The sequence below is a fragment of the Dasypus novemcinctus genome, chromosome 26 (genome assembly GCF_030445035.2).
Source record: "Dasypus novemcinctus isolate mDasNov1 chromosome 26, mDasNov1.1.hap2, whole genome shotgun sequence".
Classification (NCBI taxonomy): Eukaryota; Metazoa; Chordata; class Mammalia; order Cingulata; family Dasypodidae; genus Dasypus; species Dasypus novemcinctus.
The window spans coordinates 3728674-3748071 of record NC_080698.1 but is presented as its reverse complement, the minus strand read 5'-3'; the positions used below and the strand labels follow the sequence as shown (position 1 = coordinate 3748071).

General features: G+C 60.3%; 1 protein-coding gene across 1 annotated transcript; it reads right to left on the bottom strand.

Moving 5' to 3' along the window:
• Positions 1 to 238: 238 nt before the first annotated feature.
• On the bottom strand, positions 239 to 9955 carry KLHL40 (kelch like family member 40). Its single transcript, XM_058288166.2, has 6 exons — positions 8688 to 9955; positions 6693 to 6853; positions 6057 to 6164; positions 5490 to 5675; positions 982 to 1128; positions 239 to 432 (listed from the first exon to the last, which is right to left on the bottom strand). The coding sequence occupies exons 1-6, from the start codon at positions 9855 to 9857 to the stop codon at positions 321 to 323; spliced, it is 1884 nt and encodes a 627-aa protein (XP_058144149.1). The 5' UTR covers positions 9858 to 9955; the 3' UTR covers positions 239 to 320.
• Positions 9956 to 19398: the final 9443 nt, after the last annotated feature.

Genomic DNA, 19398 nt, shown 5'->3' with positions numbered 1-19398 from the left:
CCGGAGATGACACCCCGAGCCGCTTGCCAGACACGCTTTATTCTCAAAGGGGACCCACCGTGCGGCAAGGGGGCCTGGCGGGGTCGCCCCTGTGGACAGGGGCGCCGGGCTCGGGGGGGGGGTCACCAGCCCCCTGCAGGCAGGGCCGGGACCGCCCGTGGCTCCTCCCAGGGGCTCTGGCTCCTGGACCAAGGGACCCCGGGGGGGGACGCGGGAGAGGCATCAGGCTCCCCCCTTGGCACCACGGGCTGGGCAGGCCCTGCCCCTGCGGCCCCCTCCCGGGCCCGCGAGGCTGGGGCCCCCTCCCCGACCCCTGGCCGTCACATCTTGGTCAGGCGCAGCACGTTGAGCCGCACGGGCAGGAAGGAGGCGCCGGCCGCGTAGGCGATCTCCCGGAGGACCCCCTCCCACTTCTTCTCCTCCTCGTTGTACCTGGGTGGGGTGAGGAGGGGGCGCTGGGCCGGCCAGCTCAGGGAGGGACCCAGCTCCCAGGAAGGGCCTGGGCCCACCCCGGGGCCACCTCCAAGGAGCCACCGCCCCCCCCCCCCGGAAGGCCCACCGCCCCCCTAAGCCAGGGTCTGCGCCTGCCACTTGAAAACGTCCTACTCGGCATCCCCAGGGGCCCCCGAGCCCTCCGGCAGCACTGTCCCCGGGGCTCCCTGCAGCAGTGGGGGGCTCCCCAGGTAGCGGGGACCACCCCCTGCCCCCATGAAGAAGCACGAGGAGCCAGGGCCCTGGGAAGCTGGGGTCCGGCCGTCCCCCAATCCTGCCCGTGGCTCTCCCCTCCAGACCCCGGACCCAGGAGAGCGGCCCCGTTTCCGGGGGACCCTAAGCCCGTGGCCAGCCCCTGGCTAAGGGTGCTGCTGCTCCGGTGGGCGGGGGCCGTCTTGCAAACCCAGGCCCTCCCCCCCCAGCCGAGGGCTCCCGGGAGCGGCACCGGCTCTGCCCCCAGGAGCTTGACCCCCGCGGCCCCTCACTCACCTCCAGATGTCGTTGAGCTCCGTGGGGACCAGCTCCCCCGACTCGGTCTCCAGCGTGGCGAAGCCGCCGATGGCGTAGAGGGTGCCCCCCAGGCTCACCAGGCTGAGCGAGCTGCGCTCCTGCGGGAAGGCCTCGAAGGGCGCCCACCTGCAGGGCGTGGCAGCATCACCCGGGGCCTCGGTCCCTGCTGCCCGGCCCCGCCGCGCGGCTGCACCCCAACGCCTGAGGCCTGGCGCCCGCGCGCCCAGCCCTGTCCCCTCCCCTGCCCAGGAAAGTCCACCACGATGCCCCAGTGTCCCCTCCTCCCCAAAGCCCCGCTCACGACGCATGGCCCGTCCCCAGCCGGCCCCGCGCAGCCCGCGCTCGCACCTCTCGGCACCCAGGGGTCTTTAGGGCCCGCCCCTGCCCTCCTGCCTCCTCCACTGCCCAGTCGTTCTCAAGTCACCTGCACGCCCTGAAGCCACCTCCCTGCTCCTGGCTCCCGCACCCGCCCCAACAGCCCCGCAGAGGTCCCCCCCCACCGCTGCGCTGGGCCACTCAGGGCCCGCTGCGGCACGTGCCCCTCCAAGGGGCCCTCCTCCCCTCCCCCCGTCCAGCTGCAGCCCTCAGGCTCCTTCCTGCACAGCGCACCTGTCCCCACCTGTCCCCCTGTACCCCAGGGCTCCGTGTCTCCCACTTGCGTGCTCCCTGGGGAGCTCGCCTCCTCGTGTGCGGGCGGCCCACACAGCTCTCCTGCTCAGCCCCCTCGGCCTCCACGAGCCCCTCCTGGGCGCCCCCAAGCACCTCAAAGCCTAACTGGGCCCTTCCTTCTACCTGACCCAAGGGTTCTCAGGAAACGGCTCCCTGCACCCACTCAGAAGCACCCGCTCCTCTTTCTCTCTCCCTGAACAGCCAATCAGTCGCCAACTCCTCCTCCATCTACCTCCTTAACTCTCGCTACCCCAAGTGGAGTCTACTCAGAGCAGCAGGAGCCTCACCTGGGGTTTGTGAGAAACACAGCCCACCCCACACCTGCTGAATCTTTCAGCAAGACCCCCAGGAGACTGGCACGCTGCGAGTGAGACACTCGCCTATCCTCCTCCAGGGCCCCTCTTCCTGCAGGGACCCCCCTGGCCTCCCCGCCTCCTGGGAGGCCCCTCATCTGTTCTCTATGTCACCTGGCACACAGGATCTCAGCAGAACCCACCTGGTGGATCCAAGTCACGGTGTATACTCCGTACCATTTCATAAAAAAGAAAAAGCCACTCGAGGATATCCCCACCCTTACCAAGGGGCAGCGTAAGATGCTCTCAGGTTCTGCCCCCCGCCCCAGAAGCTCTGAGCGGCCAGCAAGAACTGGCAGGAACATCTTTCTCAAAGCTCCAGAAAACAGTCCAAGGACTGCAGTGATAGGGTTGAATCAAGAAAAAGGCTACTGAAAAGCAGTAGAATCTCTGGTGCCCCAGCGGGCCCTTCCCCACCCCTCACCGGCCGCCTGCGCTCCCAGTGCAGACCCCTGGCCTCAGCTCCAGGAGGAGCAGAGCGACCTTCACGCACAGCCTGGGAAATTGTGGTCTGCGGCTCTCATCCCAGAACTCGCCCTGGGTAGAAAGTGGCTCAGAACCTCCTACAGAACATAGGAGAGCGGTCAAGTCCAGCCGCCTGGGCAAGGGACCGCTGGCTGCAGGACACTCAGGGCAGCCCTGAACTGCAAGGAAACGTTCCTAGGGAAGAGGGGACATTTGTGTCTGTAAAAATGGGGGAATTCCTAGGGCCACCCATGCATGCCCAAGATAAGACAAGTGCAGGATAGGAACTAGAAGCTTTGGCCAGGAACAACTCTCTAAAGCCACTGTATAGATAAGCTCTGAAGGAGAGCACTTGCAGAGGTCAATCTGCAAAGACTGGAAAACTGTTTTCTTCTTTCCTCCTCCTTCATTTGTTTGGCTCTTGGCATTCAAGAAATCTTTGTCATAAAACCAGCTGGATACAAACTTAAAGAACAGACACCTCAGCAGCTAAATTCCAGCAATAACGTATTAAAATACCAAAATGTCCAGGTTTCAACAACAGGTTACAAAACATACAAGGAAACAGGAAACTATGGCCCAGGCAAAAAAAAATTAAAGAGTATAAACCATCAATGAAGAGGACCAGAACTGGGACAAACCAGACAAAAAGTGTAAAAGGAAAAAAAAAAAAAAAAGGTCCTTCGTATGCTCAAAGAACTAAAGGAAAATATGGACAAAGAACTAAAGGAAATCAGGAAAATGATACATGAACATAGAGTATCAACAGAAAGGTGGAAATTATGAAGAGGAACCAAAGAGAGCTGAAGACTACATCAACAAAATTTTCCTGGAAGGGTTCAACAGCAGATTGGAGCTAGAAGAAGAAAAAAAAATCAGTGAACTTGAAGATAAAACAATTGAAATCATTCAATCTGAGGAGCAAAAGGAAGAAAGAATGCAGAAAAGTGAACAGAGCCTGGGGAAGCCATGGGGCACCGTCAAGTGTGCCAACACATGCCTCGTGGGAGTCCCAGGAGAAGAGAGAAAGGAGGACGGAGAATATTAAAAGAAACACGAGGAAAAAGACATGAATATACACACCCAGGATGCTCCATGAACCTCAAACAGGATAAATCCAAATAGACCCACACTGTGGCATGTTGTAGTCAACTGTCAAATTCCAAAGATAAAGAGAGCATTCTGAAAGCTGCAAGAGAGAAGCAACATATCTCGTCCAAGGAAACCTCACTAAGCGCTCACTGGAAACCATGGAGGCAAGAAGGCAGTGGGAAGACATATTTGAAGTGTGTTAAGCAAAAAATTGCCAGATAAGAATTCTGTCTCTGGCAAAACTGCCTTTCATGAATGAGGGAGGGATTAACACAAACAACAAAAACTGAGGGAGGTGATCCCCATTAGACCAGCCCGACGAGAGAGGCTCAAGAGAGTTCTGCAGGGTGAAAGGAGAGGACGGCAGGCAATAGATCAAAGCCACACAAGGAGATAAAGACCCAATGAGGGTATCACCAGGGCTAGCACAAAGTTCAGTCCTGTTGTGGTTTTGGTTTGTAACTCCACTTTTTACTTTGTAATGCATCTAAAAGGCAAATGCATAAAACGTAATGATAAATCAGTGGTTTGGGACTCGTAATGTAGAAACATGTCATTTGTGACAAGAGTTCCATGCAGGTGGGGTGACGGGGGTATGGGAACATAGTTTGTATGTACTATTGGATTAAGTTGGTATCAAAGCAAAGGAACTTGTTATGGCTTTAGGTTGTTCAAGGTAAACCCCATGGTAACTACAAAGAAAATACTGGGGGAAATTCAAGTTCATAGATTAGAGTACAGGGTGCCAGGGATGGGGCAGGGGAAATGGGGAGTTAATGCATAATAAGTGTAGATTATGTATTGTTAAGGAATAACAGGGTTTCTGTTTGGGGAGATGGGAAAGTTTTATGGAAGGTGAGGGTACCACGATATTGTGAATGTGATTAATCCCACTGAATGGTGTGCCTGGGGGTTGAGATGGGAGAGTTTCTGTTGTATAGATGTTCCCAGGATATTTTAAAAAAGGGGGGGAGGGGGAGCAAAAAAAAGACAATGACAAATACAATGCATGATCCTGGATGCAATCCACGAATGAAAGAGAAAAGGCTGAAAGGGACATTATTGGGACATCTGAAGAAAATTGGAATATGTACAGTAAGCATCATTATCACTGTTAAATTGCTTGAACTTGGTAACTGCAATAAGGGGGTAGTATAAGCAAACGCCCTTGTTCTTAGGAAATGGGCATGGTGGCATTAAGTGTTGAAAGAGCGTGATGTATATATATCCTACACTCAAGGGTTCAGAAAATGGACTGATAGATATAGATAGATGGATAGATGGATAGTGACAAAATGTTCAAACTAGTGTGTGGGGGGAGTGGTAAGAAGTTGGCATTCTCTGTATGGGGCTAGTATTATTTTGTAACTGTTTTGTAAGTTTGAAAGTATTTCAAAATAAAAAGTTAAAAAATACTAAACCAATAAATACACTCATCTGGTGGCTGACAAGCCCTGGGGGTCACTCCACTGCCCTGGGGATGAGGCCCGCTGCCCCGCCTCCAGCCAGCCCGAGGCAGCCTTCCCTGCGCGCCCCCTCCCTCCTCACCGCTGAGCACCAGCCGGGCCTCGCCGGGGCAGCCTTGTCGCCCCCTCGGCGCTTCTGCAGCCCAGTCCAGCTCGTGGTCAGCCCCGCGCCCTCTCTCCCGGCCTCCAGGCAGGACAGCTTGTCTCCTCGCCACTGTACCCTAGTCCACGGCCCAAGGCGGCCCCGGGCCGGCTCCACCCCCGCAGACGAGGCTGTGGCCATGACCGCGTGGCCCGCTGTGGCCGTGGTCCCTGTCCCTCGCTGCGCTGGCGCCAGGCTGCGCAGTGGACCAGGCGGCCCCTCCAGGGCCACCCAGAAGGGCCCACCCAGGTGCCGCGCCGCGCGGGGGCGTGGCCGTGGGGGGCGGGGGCAGGGTCTCACCTGTTGTCCGCGATGCTGTACACCTCCACCGAATTGGTCAGCCCGGTGTCGGTGACCCCCGCCGCCACGAAGATGCGGCCGTCGTGGACGGTGGCCCCGAGCAGGGAGCGCGCCGTCTGCATGGGGGCCAGCTCCCTCCACTCGAACCTCTTGGGGTCGTAGACGCACACCTTGTTCAGGCACTTCCTGGGGGAGGGGCGGGGGCGGTGGGAGCAGGAGCTGAGCCGCCCCGCCCCGGCAGGCCCCGCCCCCGGCAGGCCCCGCCCTTCCCAGGCCCACCCGGCCCGGCAGGCCCCGCCCCCGGCAGGCCCCGCCCTCCCAGGCCCCTCCCCGGCAGGCCCCGCCCCTCCCAGGCCCACCCGGCAGGCCCCGCCCTTCCCAGGCCCCTCCCCGGCAGGCCCCGCCCCTCCCAGGCCGGTCCCGGCAGGCCCCGCCCTTCCCAGGCCCACCCGGCAGGCCCCGCCCCTCCCGGCCCCGCCCGACCCGGCACGCCCCGCCCCTCCCGGCCCCGCCCGACCCGGCAGGCCCCGCCCCCTCCCGGCCCCGCAGGCCCCGCCCGCCGCTCACCTGTCGCTGCCTTTGCCGCCGATGACGTAGACGAGGTCCAGGTGCGAGAGCACCGCGTGGCCGTAGACGGCGTAGGGCAGCGGGTCCGCCTCGCCCCACTTGAACGACCTGGCACGGGAGGGAAGCTCGTCCGACCCCGCAGCGGCCCCGGCCCTTCCCGGGAGGACCCCCGGCCCCCGCCCCCCTCGGGGTCCCCCTCGGCCCCGGCCCCCGCCCCGCTCGGGGTCCCCCTCAGCCCTGGCCCCCGGCCTCCCGCCCCCCTCGGGGTCCCCCTCGGCCCCGGCCCCCCGCCCCGCTCGGGGTCCCCCTCGGCCCCGGCCCCCCCGCCCGGGCCCCCCGCCCCCCTCGGGGTCCCCCTCGGCCCCGGCCCCCCGCCCCGCTCGGGGTCCCCCTCGGCCCCGGCCCCCCCGCCCGGGCCCCCCGCCCCCCTCGGGGTCCCCCTCGGCCCCCGGCCCCCCGCCCCCCTCGGGGTCCCCCTCGGCCCCGGCCCCCCGCCCCGCTCGGGGTCCCCCTCGGCCCCGGCCCCCCGCCCTGCTCGGGGTCCCCCTCGGCCCTGGCCCCCGGCCCCCCGCCTCGCTCGGGGTCCCCCTCGGCCCCGGCCCCCCGCCCGGCCCCCGCCCCGCCCGGGCCGCTCACAGCCGGTCGTAGCACTGCACCGAGTCCAGGCAGCGCTCGCCGTCCCTGAGCTCCCGGCCGCCCACCACGTAGATGGCGTTGAGGGCCTCGCCCAGGCCGAAGAGGCAGCGCGGCGACGGCAGCGGCGGCATCCCCAGCCACTCCGAGTCCAGGTGGTCAAACTGCGGGCAGCCCGGGGGTCAGCTTCCGCCCCCCGCGCCGGCCCAGCCGCCGCCCCCGCCCCGCGTCACAGAAGAGCCCGGGCCTCCAGGGAGCGCCCCCCAGACAGCGCCCTCCTCCTCCCGCTGCGGGCGGCGGAGCCCCGGGACAGGTGACGGGCAGGTGACGGGCAGGTGCCGGGCAGGTGACGGGCAGGAGACGGGCAGGAGACGGGCAGGTGACGGGCAGGAGACGGGCAGGTGACGGGCAGGTGACGGGCAGGAGACGGGCAGGAGACGGGCAGGTGACGGGCAGGTGACGGGCAGGTGACCGGGCAGGTGACGGGCAGGTGACGGGCAGGAGACGGGCAGGAGACGGGCAGGTGACCGGACAGGTGACGGGCAGGTGACGGGCAGGTGACGGGCAGGAGACGGGCAAGTGACGGGCAGGTGACGGGCAGGTGACCGGGCAGGTGACGGGCAGGAGACGGGCAGGAGACGGGCAGGAGACGGGCAGGAGACGGGCAGGTGACGGGCAGGTGACGGGCAGGAGACGGGCAGGTGACGGGCAGGTGACGGGCAGGTGACGGGCAGGTGACCGGGCAGGTGACGGGCAGGTGACGGGCAGGAGACGGGCAGGAGACGGGCAGGTGACGGGCAGGAGACGGGCAGGAGACGGGCAGGTGACCGGGCCGGTGACGGGCAGGTGACGGGCAGGTGACGGGCAGGCGACGGGCAGGTGACGGGCAGGTGATGGGAGACCAGCGGCGGAGCGCGGGGAGGGGACACGGGGCGGGGCCCTGCGGCCCAGCTGGCTGGGCCCCTCCCCAGGACCTCGCCGGGCCACGCGGCTCGCTGCGCTGCCCCCTCCCCGGCTCCTGCACACACCCCAGTCGGTTCCCCTGCGGAGGAGACCTCGCGACGCGGCCCTGCCACTCTGCCCCTGACGTCCTCGGGCGTCTGCCGCCCTGTCCAGCCCAGCTTCCCCCTACAGCTGGCAGCCCCGGCCTGGGACAGCCCCGGCAGGCAGCCTGTGCTGCGCACCGTACAACACTCCACTTAAACGTCAAAGCCCCTCTCAAGAGGGGAGAACAGGGGAGCCCATCGGCCCAGGGGTTGAGTGCCTGCCTCCCATGGACGAGGTCCTGGGTTCAATCCCCCGTACCTCCTAAAAAGATTATAGAAAAAAAGAATATTATCCCTATATTGTGGGATCAGAACCCACTCCACCTGCAGCGCCCCGTAAGGCCTGGGAGCTTGACCCTGGCATCTGGCCAGGCCTCACCAGGCACACCACCGGCCAGGCTCATTCCTGGCTGTCTCTGTTCCCTGCTCACACCATTACCCCACCAGAAATACCACCACCATCCCCTTTATGTCTCCAAATTCCACCCAAATGGCAAGGCACAAACCTACTGGACAGGTCTCCAGGATACTGTCCCTGCTCTCTGAGATCCCATGGTCACACCTCAACTTGAACTGGGCACCCCACTTTACTGGTCCTTCCTGGGCCTCAGTTTCCCCATCTGCACAATGGGAGGACTAGCGAGGGTGGTTTCTTTGCCTGGCACACTCTGTGTTCCAAGCTCCATTCCTGGGCCTGGGGGCCCTGTCCAGAACCCCAACCTGCATGCAGGGCCCAGGCCCAACAGACTGGGCCACCCGAGGCCGACACCCCTAAAACGGAAGCCCCTGAGCCAGGCAGGGCGTCCTCCGCTGCCCGCAGCCTGCAGGCTCCCCGTCTTCATCCACCCTGGAGCGGCTCGTCCTCGGAAGAGGCGACACAGCCCCCCACCCACCCCCAGTCGCGGCATCCAGACCCCGGCCCCGACCCCCGCGGCCCCGGGCGGCCCGGCACCTGCAGGAAGTAGGCGCTCATGGGGTCCTCCTTGTTGTCCTCGTTGTAGAAGAGGCCCCCTGCCACGAAGACCTGGTTCTCCTTGGTGACGAGGCTGACGTGGTTCTTGGGGACCTGCGTGGAGAGGGAGGCGCAGTAGCACTCGTTGGCCGCGGGGTCGTAGGCCACGGCCCCCTCCTCGCTGATCATGAAGATGAGGTCCTGCAGGAACATGCCGAAGCGCAGGGTGTCGTTGAGGATGCCCGGGAGGACGCGCTCAGCCTCGCCCTCGGCCTCCGCCTCGGCGCCCGCCTCGGCCCCGGCCTGGTCCCCGGCCTGGTCCCCGGCCTGGTCCCCGGCGCCGCCGGCCGCCGCCTTCCGGCGCCGGCGCAGCACCGTCAGGCGCCCGTCGTGCGCGTCCTTGACCATCTGCAGCTTGCGCAGCAGCTCGGGCTGCGCGCGCACGGCGGGGTGGCGCTCCACGCGCGTCTCCAGGAAGGCGCGCGGCAGCAGGCGGCAGCGCACGCTCTCGAAGACGGTGGGCAGCGCGCGCTGGCGCTCGGCGCGCGCCTCGGGGTCGCCGCCCTCCGCCCAGCGCATCACCGCCTCGAACACGGCCTCCTCGCTCTGCACGTCGAGCCCGTCGCTGGAGATGATGGCGATGAGCTCGTCGGCCGACAGCCCCAGGAAGTCGGCGTCGCGCGCCACCAGCGCGAAGCGCGCGCAGATGAAGTCGCGCGCGGCCACGGCCAGGCGCGCGCAGTCGAGCAGCAGGCCCAGGCGCAGCACGGCCAGGCAGTTGGCCAGGCACAGGCGCTTCTGCAGGAAGGACACGCACAGCGTGAAGATGGACGGGATCTGCAGGCGGTGCGCCGCGGCGAACAGCTCCTGCACGCTCGCCTCGTCCAGCGCCATCTCCGACGTGTACAGGTAGTGCAGCACGCGCTCCACCACGGCGGGCGCCACCTCGTCCAGGCGCAGCTCGCCGGCCGCGGGCTCGGCCAGGAAGCGCGCGCGGAAGTAGGGGCTGCAGGCGGCCAGCACCAGGCGGTGGCACGGGAACTCGCGCTCGCCGGCGCGCACCACGCAGTCGAGAAACTTGCCGTGGTCCAGCATGTCCTTGAGGCCGTCCTGCAGCAGCGTCTGCTGGTACAGCCGCTGCTCCTCGGCCTGCTCCAGGCCCAGCGCCATGGCCCCGCGCGCCTGCCCCGGCTCTGCGCAGCTGTCTCTGCGCGCCCGTATATAGAGGCGGCCGCGCCCGGAAAAGCCAGTCGCCTGACCTCCCGCGGGTGACGCGGAGGAGACAGCTGGGCCCGGGCCCCCTCCCCGGACAGCCTTGACTCGAGCCCGAGGGCTCCTGGGACGCGGGCGGGGTGTCTGCGCCCTCGCGGCTCGCTTGCCTCATTTCTAAATGGGGCAGAGTCCGTGTCCCTGGGGAGGCCGTGCTCCTGGGGAGGGGTGCCCCGAGCTGTGCCCGCAGCGGGGGGCACACGAGCCTCTTCCAGGGCCTCCCCCTGCAGGGTTTCCGTTTTCCTCTCTCAAGTGCCCCCACTCCGGCCACCCCTGGACGCCCAGTGCTTCCCTCTCCTGCTGAGCGAACCTGGGCGCGGCTGGCACCCTCGGGGGCCCTGTGGCCTCGTCTTTAAAATGGGGAGCCCCCACCCTCTGCCCCAGCTCTGAGCCCCTCCTTGCACGTGCGAGCAAGCAAGAGGGTATCCTGCGTGAGCGAGTCGCCCCTTTTCTGTAGGGTCTGGGGAAGGGAAGGGCGCTCCATGAGCCTCAGTTTCCCCTTCTGCACAGCGAGGAGGTGGAGAAGCTCGGCTCGCAGGGTCGCAGTTACTTCTGCTCAGAAGCTCCGAGGTTTTGTGTTCTTGGGCATGCGCCCTTCTAGGGTCTTAAAACTCCAAGGTGTTGGGCATGGTGGGAAATGAATTTCCTGGAGTTCGAGTAGTCTAGATTTTAAGCCTCCTGGGTTTTGACATTCTAGGAGAAAGAGATTCTGGGTTCTAGTGTTCAAATCGTGACTCTCGGGGAGTGGTGTAGCTCGGTGGTTGAGCGCCTGCTTCCCACGAACGAGGACCCGGATTCCATCCCTGGTACTTCCTTTAAAACAAAAAAAAGTGGCTGTCCAGGGCCGACCAGCCCAGGACTCGCTGTCTACGCTCCTTGCTCTTGGCCAGGACCAGGCCTGGCCTGCCCTGCGTCCATCTGCAGTCCCAGGGGTCAGCGCAGAGGCCCAGAGCTGCTAGCCCCCGTGCCCACCCTGCCCTGGACTCCGACACCCGCCAGCACCCCACCCGGTGGCCTTGGCCCCCACGATGACCTTGCTCCCGAAGAGCCGGACGCTGCAGCTGTGGGTTAAATTTAGCCCCCGCATTCCCCGGCAGTCCTCTGAGTCACTGTTTACAACCCCCGGGCCTGGAGCAGTGGGTTTGGGGGGGGGGGGCTGGGCCAGGACCGAGTCCCCCCCGTCACCACCTGCCCCTCTGGAGCAGCAGGTCCAGCCGTGGCTCTCGCAGGGCGCAGGGGCGTGGTGCCTGGGCGGGCCTAGGAGGTGGTCACAGCTGGCAGGGCCTGAGCTACCCTCCCCCCAGGCCTGGGGGCGCCCTCCCTCCCTCGTCAGGTCCCAAGAATTTGCAAAAAATGTCCATTAATCTGTTCTCATTTCCAAAGTCTGAGACAGAAGGACTGAACAATTAACTTATATTTACCAAATGATGCAACAGGTATTTTTAGATGATCATGAAACCCACAGGGTTCACGCCCTAGGACATTTATGTGCTGCTCACTCATTCGTCGAGAACCTACTGTGTGCACTGCTCTGAACGCTGTGGACTCATCAGGGAACAAATCAGCAGGAATTCCTGGCCTCGTGGAGCTTACATGCTTAGTTGTACAGGACATCAGATGATGGTTGTTCCGGAGACAAGTGACTCAGGGAAGGGGGCAGGGGAAGTGACAGGTGGAGGTGGTGACAGCTTTAAGTGGAATGGTCAGGACTGATACCCTGGAAAGGCTGCCTTTGAACAGATTCAAACCACGGGGGAGAAGGATTCCAAGCAGGGGGGACGGCTGGAGCAAAGGCCCTGGGGCAAAGCGGTGCCTGGAGGCCAGTGAGGCTAGAGCAGGGAGCGAGGAGGCGAGCAGGCGGAGATGAGGCCGAGACGTGGGAGGACTGCAGGGGGCCATGACAAAAGAGAACAAAGTAGGAGGAGCCACTGGAGCCAATATTTTAAGGTTTCCTGTAAAGCTACAGGAATCAAGACACGTACTGTCAGCGGGACAGACACACAGATCAGTGGAATTGGGGTGTAAACCCGGAACCAGAGCCCCGCAAATATGCCCGGGTGAGTTTAGACCAAGGTGCAGGAGCAGTTCAGGGGAGCGAGGGGAGCTTTTCCACAGCTGGTGCTGGAGCCACTGGACATCCACCGGCCAAGAAGGAGACGAAGGAAACCGCCTCACCCTCAGCCTCACTCCTTATACAAAAATTAACTCAAAACGCATCGTGGATTTAAAATTTAAATGTAAAACTAGAGACTTTTTGGGAAAAAAGCAGAAAATCTTCAGCATCTAGGGCCAGGCAAAGAGTCCTTAGACTTGACATCACTTAGAGAAAGTATTTGTAAATCGTATGCCTGACGGACTGTAAAGCATACCAGGAACATTCAGAACTCAAAAAAACCTCATTAGAAAGTGGGCAGAAGACGAGAAGAGAAGTTTCACTGAAGAGCCTACACAGATGACAAGCTCGTGAAACAATGTTCGACATCATTAGCCGTCGGGGAAATGCAACGTAAGCCACAACGCGACATCAGTGCCCACCGACCGGAAAGGCTAAAGTGAAGAAGGTGACGAGGCTAAAAGCCCACGAGGACGTGGGGAAACTGATGACTCGGCGTTGCTGGAGGGGGCGCGCGATGGTCGGGCACTCCGCAAGAGACGGGCCGTTTCTTCCAAACTATGCAGCGCTTGCCACGTGACCCGGCGGTTGCACCCTGGGGGTTTATCCAGAGGCTGCCCCTGAGCGTCCGGAGCAGCTTTACTGGTAACAGCCCCAGGTGTCCTCGAGCAGGTGCGCGCACACTGTGGTACATGCCTGCCGTGTGAAAAGGAGCAAACTGTTGATACACGCGACAGCCGGGGTGAACCTCCAGAGCTTATGCGGAGTACGCGGAGGTGAAAAAGCCAGTCCCAGGGAGTTAGCACTGTGTCATTCCATTTATGTAACATTTTCAAAATGCGTGCATTTTGAAATGGAGGCTCAGGGGCTAGGGCCAGGGTCTGGGGTGGGGGAGGTGGCCCAGATGGAAGGTTGGGGAGGGGATCCTGGCAGCGGTGGTGGCGACAGGAACCTGCACGTGTGATGAAACTGTGCAGCGTCAGCACATGCACGGGTGCAACTGAGTGAGGCCAGGTGTGCGGGGGCTGTGATGGCCCACTCGAGTTCTGCGAGATGCCACCCCTGGGCACGGCAGAGGTCACAGGCTCGTGCTGCTTGATTTCTTACAAATGCAGTCAGCTCACAAAAACCTCAGTTAAAGAAATGACCACTGGACAGTCTCTAATATCAAAACAAACAGGAGGGGAAGTGGATGTGCTCAAGCAGCTGGGTGCCCGCCTACCACATGGGAGGTCCTGGGTTTGCTCCTGCAGCAACACGAACAACAAGCAAAACGAGAAAACCAACTCAGGGAAGTGGATGTGGCTCAGTGGTTGAGCACTGGCTTCCAACATACAAGGTCCTGGGTTCAATCCCCAGCACTGGGGATTGAAAAAAAAAAGTATCAAAAATATATTGTTGTGCGTGGGACATGACTCCCAGGGATGAGCCTCCCTGGCACTGAGGGACTACTGCTAAGCACCAGCTGATGATGTAACTAGAAAAAGACCTTGAATGAAAGAGTCAACTCAGACCAGCAGAATATCTCAGCCTACATGTAATATCAGGTGTTAAAAACTGCTTTTTTACCTTGAATAAAAGGCAGAAATGGAAAGGACAAATGAGTTTATATGATTATGAGTCTCCAAAAAAGAATAAGGAGGTCATCAGAGGGGTTGCGCTTATGCATACCTCAGCAGGGTCCCAGAGACAGCCAAAGTAGATACAAGCTCAGGTACTGGTTCTCTTGAGGGCTACAGAGACCCACAGGTTCTATGGTCATGGCAGATGGCTCTGGAGTTCCATGCCATGTCAGGTGGCCCTACTTTGGAGTTTGTGTTCCTGAGTGTGATGGAGCTGGACTGAGATATGACTGTTCTACACATGCCTCTTCTGTTACTTTTACTGGGCCTGTGGTTGGCGCTGGAGTTTGTGCATATTCAGGAGACCTGAATCTCTGGACTCTCCATGTGAGAGCCAGCCCTGAGCTTCAGCAGACTTGTAACTCCTACTACCTGGTTTATTGGATTTACCCGAGCCAGCTAACAGGGAGGTGAAGAAGGTCAGCCACCACACCAGGGAGCCAAGAGTGCCTACAACTGCAAGCAGGAGAATTGCATCCATCATCCATGTGGAATCTAAGCCCTCTCTTGATATAGAGTGGAGTTGACATAACCATCCCAGGGTCCACAGGATGGAGGAATAGAGTATGGATTAGACTGGACTTACTGATACTCTACTATGGAACTATTGTGATTAGTAATGGAAGTAAATGTAGCACTGATGTGGAGAAAGTGGCCACGGTAGCTGCCGAGGGTAAGAAGAGAGAAGAAGAGATATGATGTGGGGGCTTTTTCAGGACTTAGAGTTGTCCTGGGTGGTACTGCAGGGACAGATGCTAGACATTGTATGTCCTGCCATGGCCCACTGGGTGGACTGTGGGAGAGTGTAAACTACAATGTAAACCATTATCCGTGGTGCAGCAGTGCTCCAAAATGTATTCACCAAATGCAATGAATGTGCCATGACGATGAAAGAGGTTGTTGATATGGGAAGAGTGGGGTGAGGGGGTGGGGGGTATACGGGGACCTCATATTTTTTTAATGTAACATTTAAAAAAATAAAGAGAGAAAAAAATATATATTGCTGTGGAGCGGATGTAGCTCAGTGTTTGAACGCCTGCTTCCTATATACAAGGTCCTGGGTTCAATCCCTGGTACCTCCTCAAATATATATGTATATATATATATTATATATATATATATATATATTTCTTACATGATATAAAGAAAAAAAAGCACTATAAAGGGGACTTTCAGAGGACAAAACTTTTTTTAAAAAATCTCATGGCAGAAATCTAATACTCAATAGAAGGGAGGAAGATAAATTTGAGGAAGTCTCACAGAAAATAGAACAAAAAGGGCATGCATATGAGAGACTAGCTGGAATTCGAGTGTGAGAGCCCAAACCCTAGATCCAGGAGACAGAGCGCAGAGACACTTGGCGATGGGAACGTTTGGAGGAACGTTCCGCGCGGAGAGGACCCGCCAGGACCCGGCACCGAGGAGGAAACACACAGCAAGCCCGGCGGTGGGAAAGCTCAGGGCTGGGGGGCGGCAAGGACCCCAAAGCGTCACGCACGTGGGACCACGAGTCAGCAGGAAGCGCGGGCAGCTGGCCGACGACAGAGGGGGCCTGTGACGCCTCGAGGGACAATGGCCTCCCACCCGGAACTCCGTCCAGGCGGCCCCTGGAGTGGACGCCAGGGACCCAGGTGCACTTCCCTCGAGGGTCCTGAGAAGCAGGCACGTCTCAGGCCCAGGAGAACGAGTCCGCGCAGACACCACCTTCCAAGGGCGGAAGATGGCGCACTGTGCCGGGGGGCACAGCCTGGGCGGAGGTCGGTGAGCAGCGTCCCAGGCTCCCTCACGGAAATGGTGTCGGCGTGTGCACACCAGGGCGCGGCGCGCAGGTTACGACAATGACCAGGCACACGGGGGCGCAGCGAGTGCGGGTTATGACGGTGACCAGGCATCATACGCCTGCTGTCACTGTGCAGCCGTGTGCGCCGTGCACAGGTTATAATAATGACTAAGCATCGTACATGTGCCATCACCGTGCAGCCGTGTGCACAGGTTAAACAATGACCAAGCGCCACACACGTGCTGTCACCGTGCAGCCACGTGCGCTGCACACAGGTTGTAATGATGCCCGAGCATCACACACGTGTCACTGCTGTGCAGCCATGCGCACAGGTTAAATGACCAAGCACCACACACGTGTCATCGCCGTGCAGCCGTGTGCACAGGTTAAACGATGACCAAGCACCACACGCGTGCTGTCACCGTGCAGCTGTGTATGCCATGCACAGGTTAAACGATGACCAAACAGCACACGTGTGCTGTAACCTGTATGCGCCGTGCACAGGTTGAACGATGACCGAGCAGCAGCCGCGTGCCGCTGCCATGCAGCTGCGTGATGGCGAGCACTAGCCTGTGTCCCAGAGCGCCGCTGTCCTGCAGCACCTGGCCTGCAGGGACCTGTCATGTCAGGCCTGGCCATGGCTCTCCACGTGCCCTAAATATCTTCACACCAGAGGGTGCGTTTCACCAAAATGAGGGCGCAAACCCGGCTGAAGGCAGACATGGGAGCCAGGAGAGCGGAGCAGGCTGGGGCACGGGCAGGGGAGCCTCGGGGTGGCGAGTGGCGAGCGTGCACCAGGGTAGCGGGGTGGAGGCATCCACCTGCGCGGAGGGCTGGCGCGAGGGCGGGCTCTGAGGTGGGCTGGCGGGCGCCCGCTGGGTGTTCATGCCTCAGAAGGAGAATGACATTTACGGCAGAGAGCGTGCAGATGCGAGGCTGCGAGCCCTTAGAAACCTCAGTAAAGAAAAGAGAGACATCGAAAGTTATGCAAGAAAGAAAATGCAGTAATAGTCTATTCCGTGGCTTGGTTGAAAACATTTAAATAGTCATAATAATATGTACGCTAAATGTGAGCTAACCCAAAATTATAATATAACTACACGGGGGTGGCGTGAGGAGCCATGTGTGCATGCAGAGGGGGCGATGGAGAGGCAAATCAACAGATGTTGCCTCAAACTGGAAAAATCTGGAAGCAGTGGTGTAAGCGTGCTGTGTGTAGACTCAAAGTATCACCCGAAACAATGGAGTTAAAACTGGCTGCCCTTGGGGATTTACCAAGGGAGGAAAGCAGGGACTGCAATTTTTGGTTTAAGCAAAAAAACCTTCTAGAAATATTTGGCTTCTTCACCTATGTCCAAGTAAAACTTTAGTTAAAAACACAGATGGGGGAAATGGACTTTGGCCCAGTGGTTAGGGCGTCCGTCTACCATATGGGAGGTCCGCGGTTCAAACCCTGGGCCTCCTTGACCCGTGTGGAGCTGGCCATGCGCAGTGCTGATGCGCGCAAGGAGTGCCGTGCCACGCAAGGGTGTCCCCCGCGTGGGGGAGCCCCACGCGCAAGGAGTGCGCCCGTGAGGAAAGCCGCCCAGCGTGAAAAGAAAGAGCAGCCTGCCCAGGAATGGCGCCGCCCACACTTCCTGTGCCGCTGACGACAACAGAAGCGGACAAAGAAACAAGACGCAGCAAATAGACACCAAGAACAGACAACCAGGGGAGGGGGGGAAATTAATTAAATAAATAAATCTTTGAAAAAAAAAAAAAACACACAGATGGGAAGCAGATGTGGCTCAACTGATAAGAGCATTTGCCTACCATATAGGAGGTCCAGGGTTCAAACCCAGGGCCTCCTGGCCCGTGTGGTGAGCTGGCCCACACACAGAGCTGCCAAGTGCAAGGAGTGCCGTGCCATGCAGGGGTGTCCCCTGTGCAAGGAGTGCACCCCACAAGGAAAGCCACCCCATGTGAAAAAAGTGCAGCCTGCCCAGGGTGGTGCCGCACACATGGAGAGCTGACGCAGCAAGACAACGCAACAAAAAGAGACGCAGATTCCCAGTGCCACTGAGAATGCAAGCAGACACAGAAGAACACACAGCAAATGGACACAGAGAGCAGACAATCGGGGGGGTGGGAGGGAGAGAAATAATAAAATAAATCTTAAAAAAAAAAAAACACCACAGACTTTGTCCAGCACGTCTCTAGAAAACGATGACGCACGGTATCACGCGGTGCTCGGACAGTGCATGGCGCAACCCCTCGCCCCAAAGCAGCCGACTCCATGGCGAAGACGCCCCTTGGGAGGTTCTCGGCGATGAGAAGCCGCGGCGTCCTCTTCGGGGAAGCGATGGGTGTGCATTCCTTCGTATGAAGGGGTGGTCGCGGGCAGCATCTGGTCTCGTCGTCGGCAGAGGATGATGTTGCCGTTGGCAATGAAGACCCGGACTGCGGGGCGGGCTTGTCGCCCGCGGCTGTCCGCTGCCCCTGTGCTGGGCGCACACTGCCCAGTGGGTCCCACCTGCCCAAAGGAGAAGACAGCTGGCCCGCCGGCCTCCCTGCAGCCAGGGTCTCCCACGTGAGCACGATCCGCCACGCAGACACAGCCGTGCACGGCTTTCACCCGAGAGAAGAGCCCGGAAGCACCGTGTGCAGGGTGGCGGCGGCACGCGCTGTTGGGGGCAGTGAAGACAGCGTCCGTGTCCTCACCGTGGTCAGCACCCCGCGGGGCAGCCCTGCAGGTGGTCTAGCCGCGGTGTTTCCTGCCGCGTAACCCTGGACTCCAGTCTCTGGCCCTCGTGTAGTTTTTTTTTTTGTATACGGTGTGAGGTAAGGGCTCACCTTCCTCCTTTTTTTTTAAAGATTTATTTTATTTATTTCTCTACCCTTCCCCCTGTTGTCTGCTCTCTGTGTCCATTCGCTGTGTGTGCTTCTGCATCTGCTTGCATTATCTGGCTGCACCAGGAATCTGTGTCTCTTTTTTGTTGCGTCATCTTGCTGTGTCAGCTCTCTGTGTGTGCGGCACCATTTCTGGGCAGGCTGCACTTTCTTTCGCGCTGGGCGGCTCTCTTTATGGGGTGCACTCCTTGTGCGTGGGGCTCCCCTATGCGGGGAACACCCCTGCGTAGCATGGCACTCTTTGCACACATCAGCACTGCACGTGGCCAGCTCCACACAGGTCAGGAGGCCCTGGGTTTGGACCCTGGACCCTCCATATGATAGGTGGACACTCTTATCAGTTGAGCCACGTCTGCTTCCCTGTGATTTAATTAACACCTTTTCAAGACATTTTTGCCCAAATTGGGTAGAGGTGGCCTTGGTGTTTGCAACTGATGACCTTGGATAACCTTGGTTCACCCCCCACTGGGTGCTCTCCCAAGTGTGCCTGGCCCTGCACTGAGGGGACAGAGAAGTTTAGCGTGGGCAGCACCTAAAGAGCACAGCTTTGAAACCCAGACAGAGCTGGGTTCGAGTCCTGGCTCCATCACTTCCTGGCCACCTGCTCTTTGGTTCCCTGAGCTCGGCTTCTGCAGACCCTCTCCGTGGTCTTAGGCCAGGGCTCCTGGGCTGCGCTGGGACAGGCTGCCTGCAGGCTCCTGCAGAGCGTCTTTGCCCAGCCGGGGCATAGGAGTGCAGGAGGATGGATGCCAACACCCCCCTGGGCCATCGCCCCTGGAGCAGGGGCCCGTCGGGGAGGCTGCTGGCCCTCGGGGACTTCAGAATCCAGGCCATGGGCCAGACGTCCAGCCGCCTGACCCCCGGAAACCAAAAACCCAGGTGAGGCGAGAGAGCGCCACCCACCTGTCTGCCTCGCCTTCCGGGCGCACAGTAGGACCGCCTTCCTCAGCCCCTGGAAGGAAGTTCACAGCTGTGCGCGTGGCTTGGGACAACGAAGTAACAGCAGCAGTGGCAGGTCACCTCCGGGCGGCAGCACTT

Coding starts and splice junctions, on each gene's coding strand:
- KLHL40 (XM_058288166.2), bottom strand. CDS start 9,857: ATGGCGCTGGGCCTGGAGCAGGCCGAGGAGCAGCGGCTGTACCAGCAG. Junction 6,854..8,687: donor TGAGCGCCTACTTCCTGCAG/GTGCCGGGCCGC, acceptor GGCTGCCCGCAG/TTTGACCACCTGGACTCGGA. Junction 433..981: donor GAGCTCAACGACATCTGGAG/GTGAGTGAGGGG, acceptor CACCCCACCCAG/GTACAACGAGGAGGAGAAGA.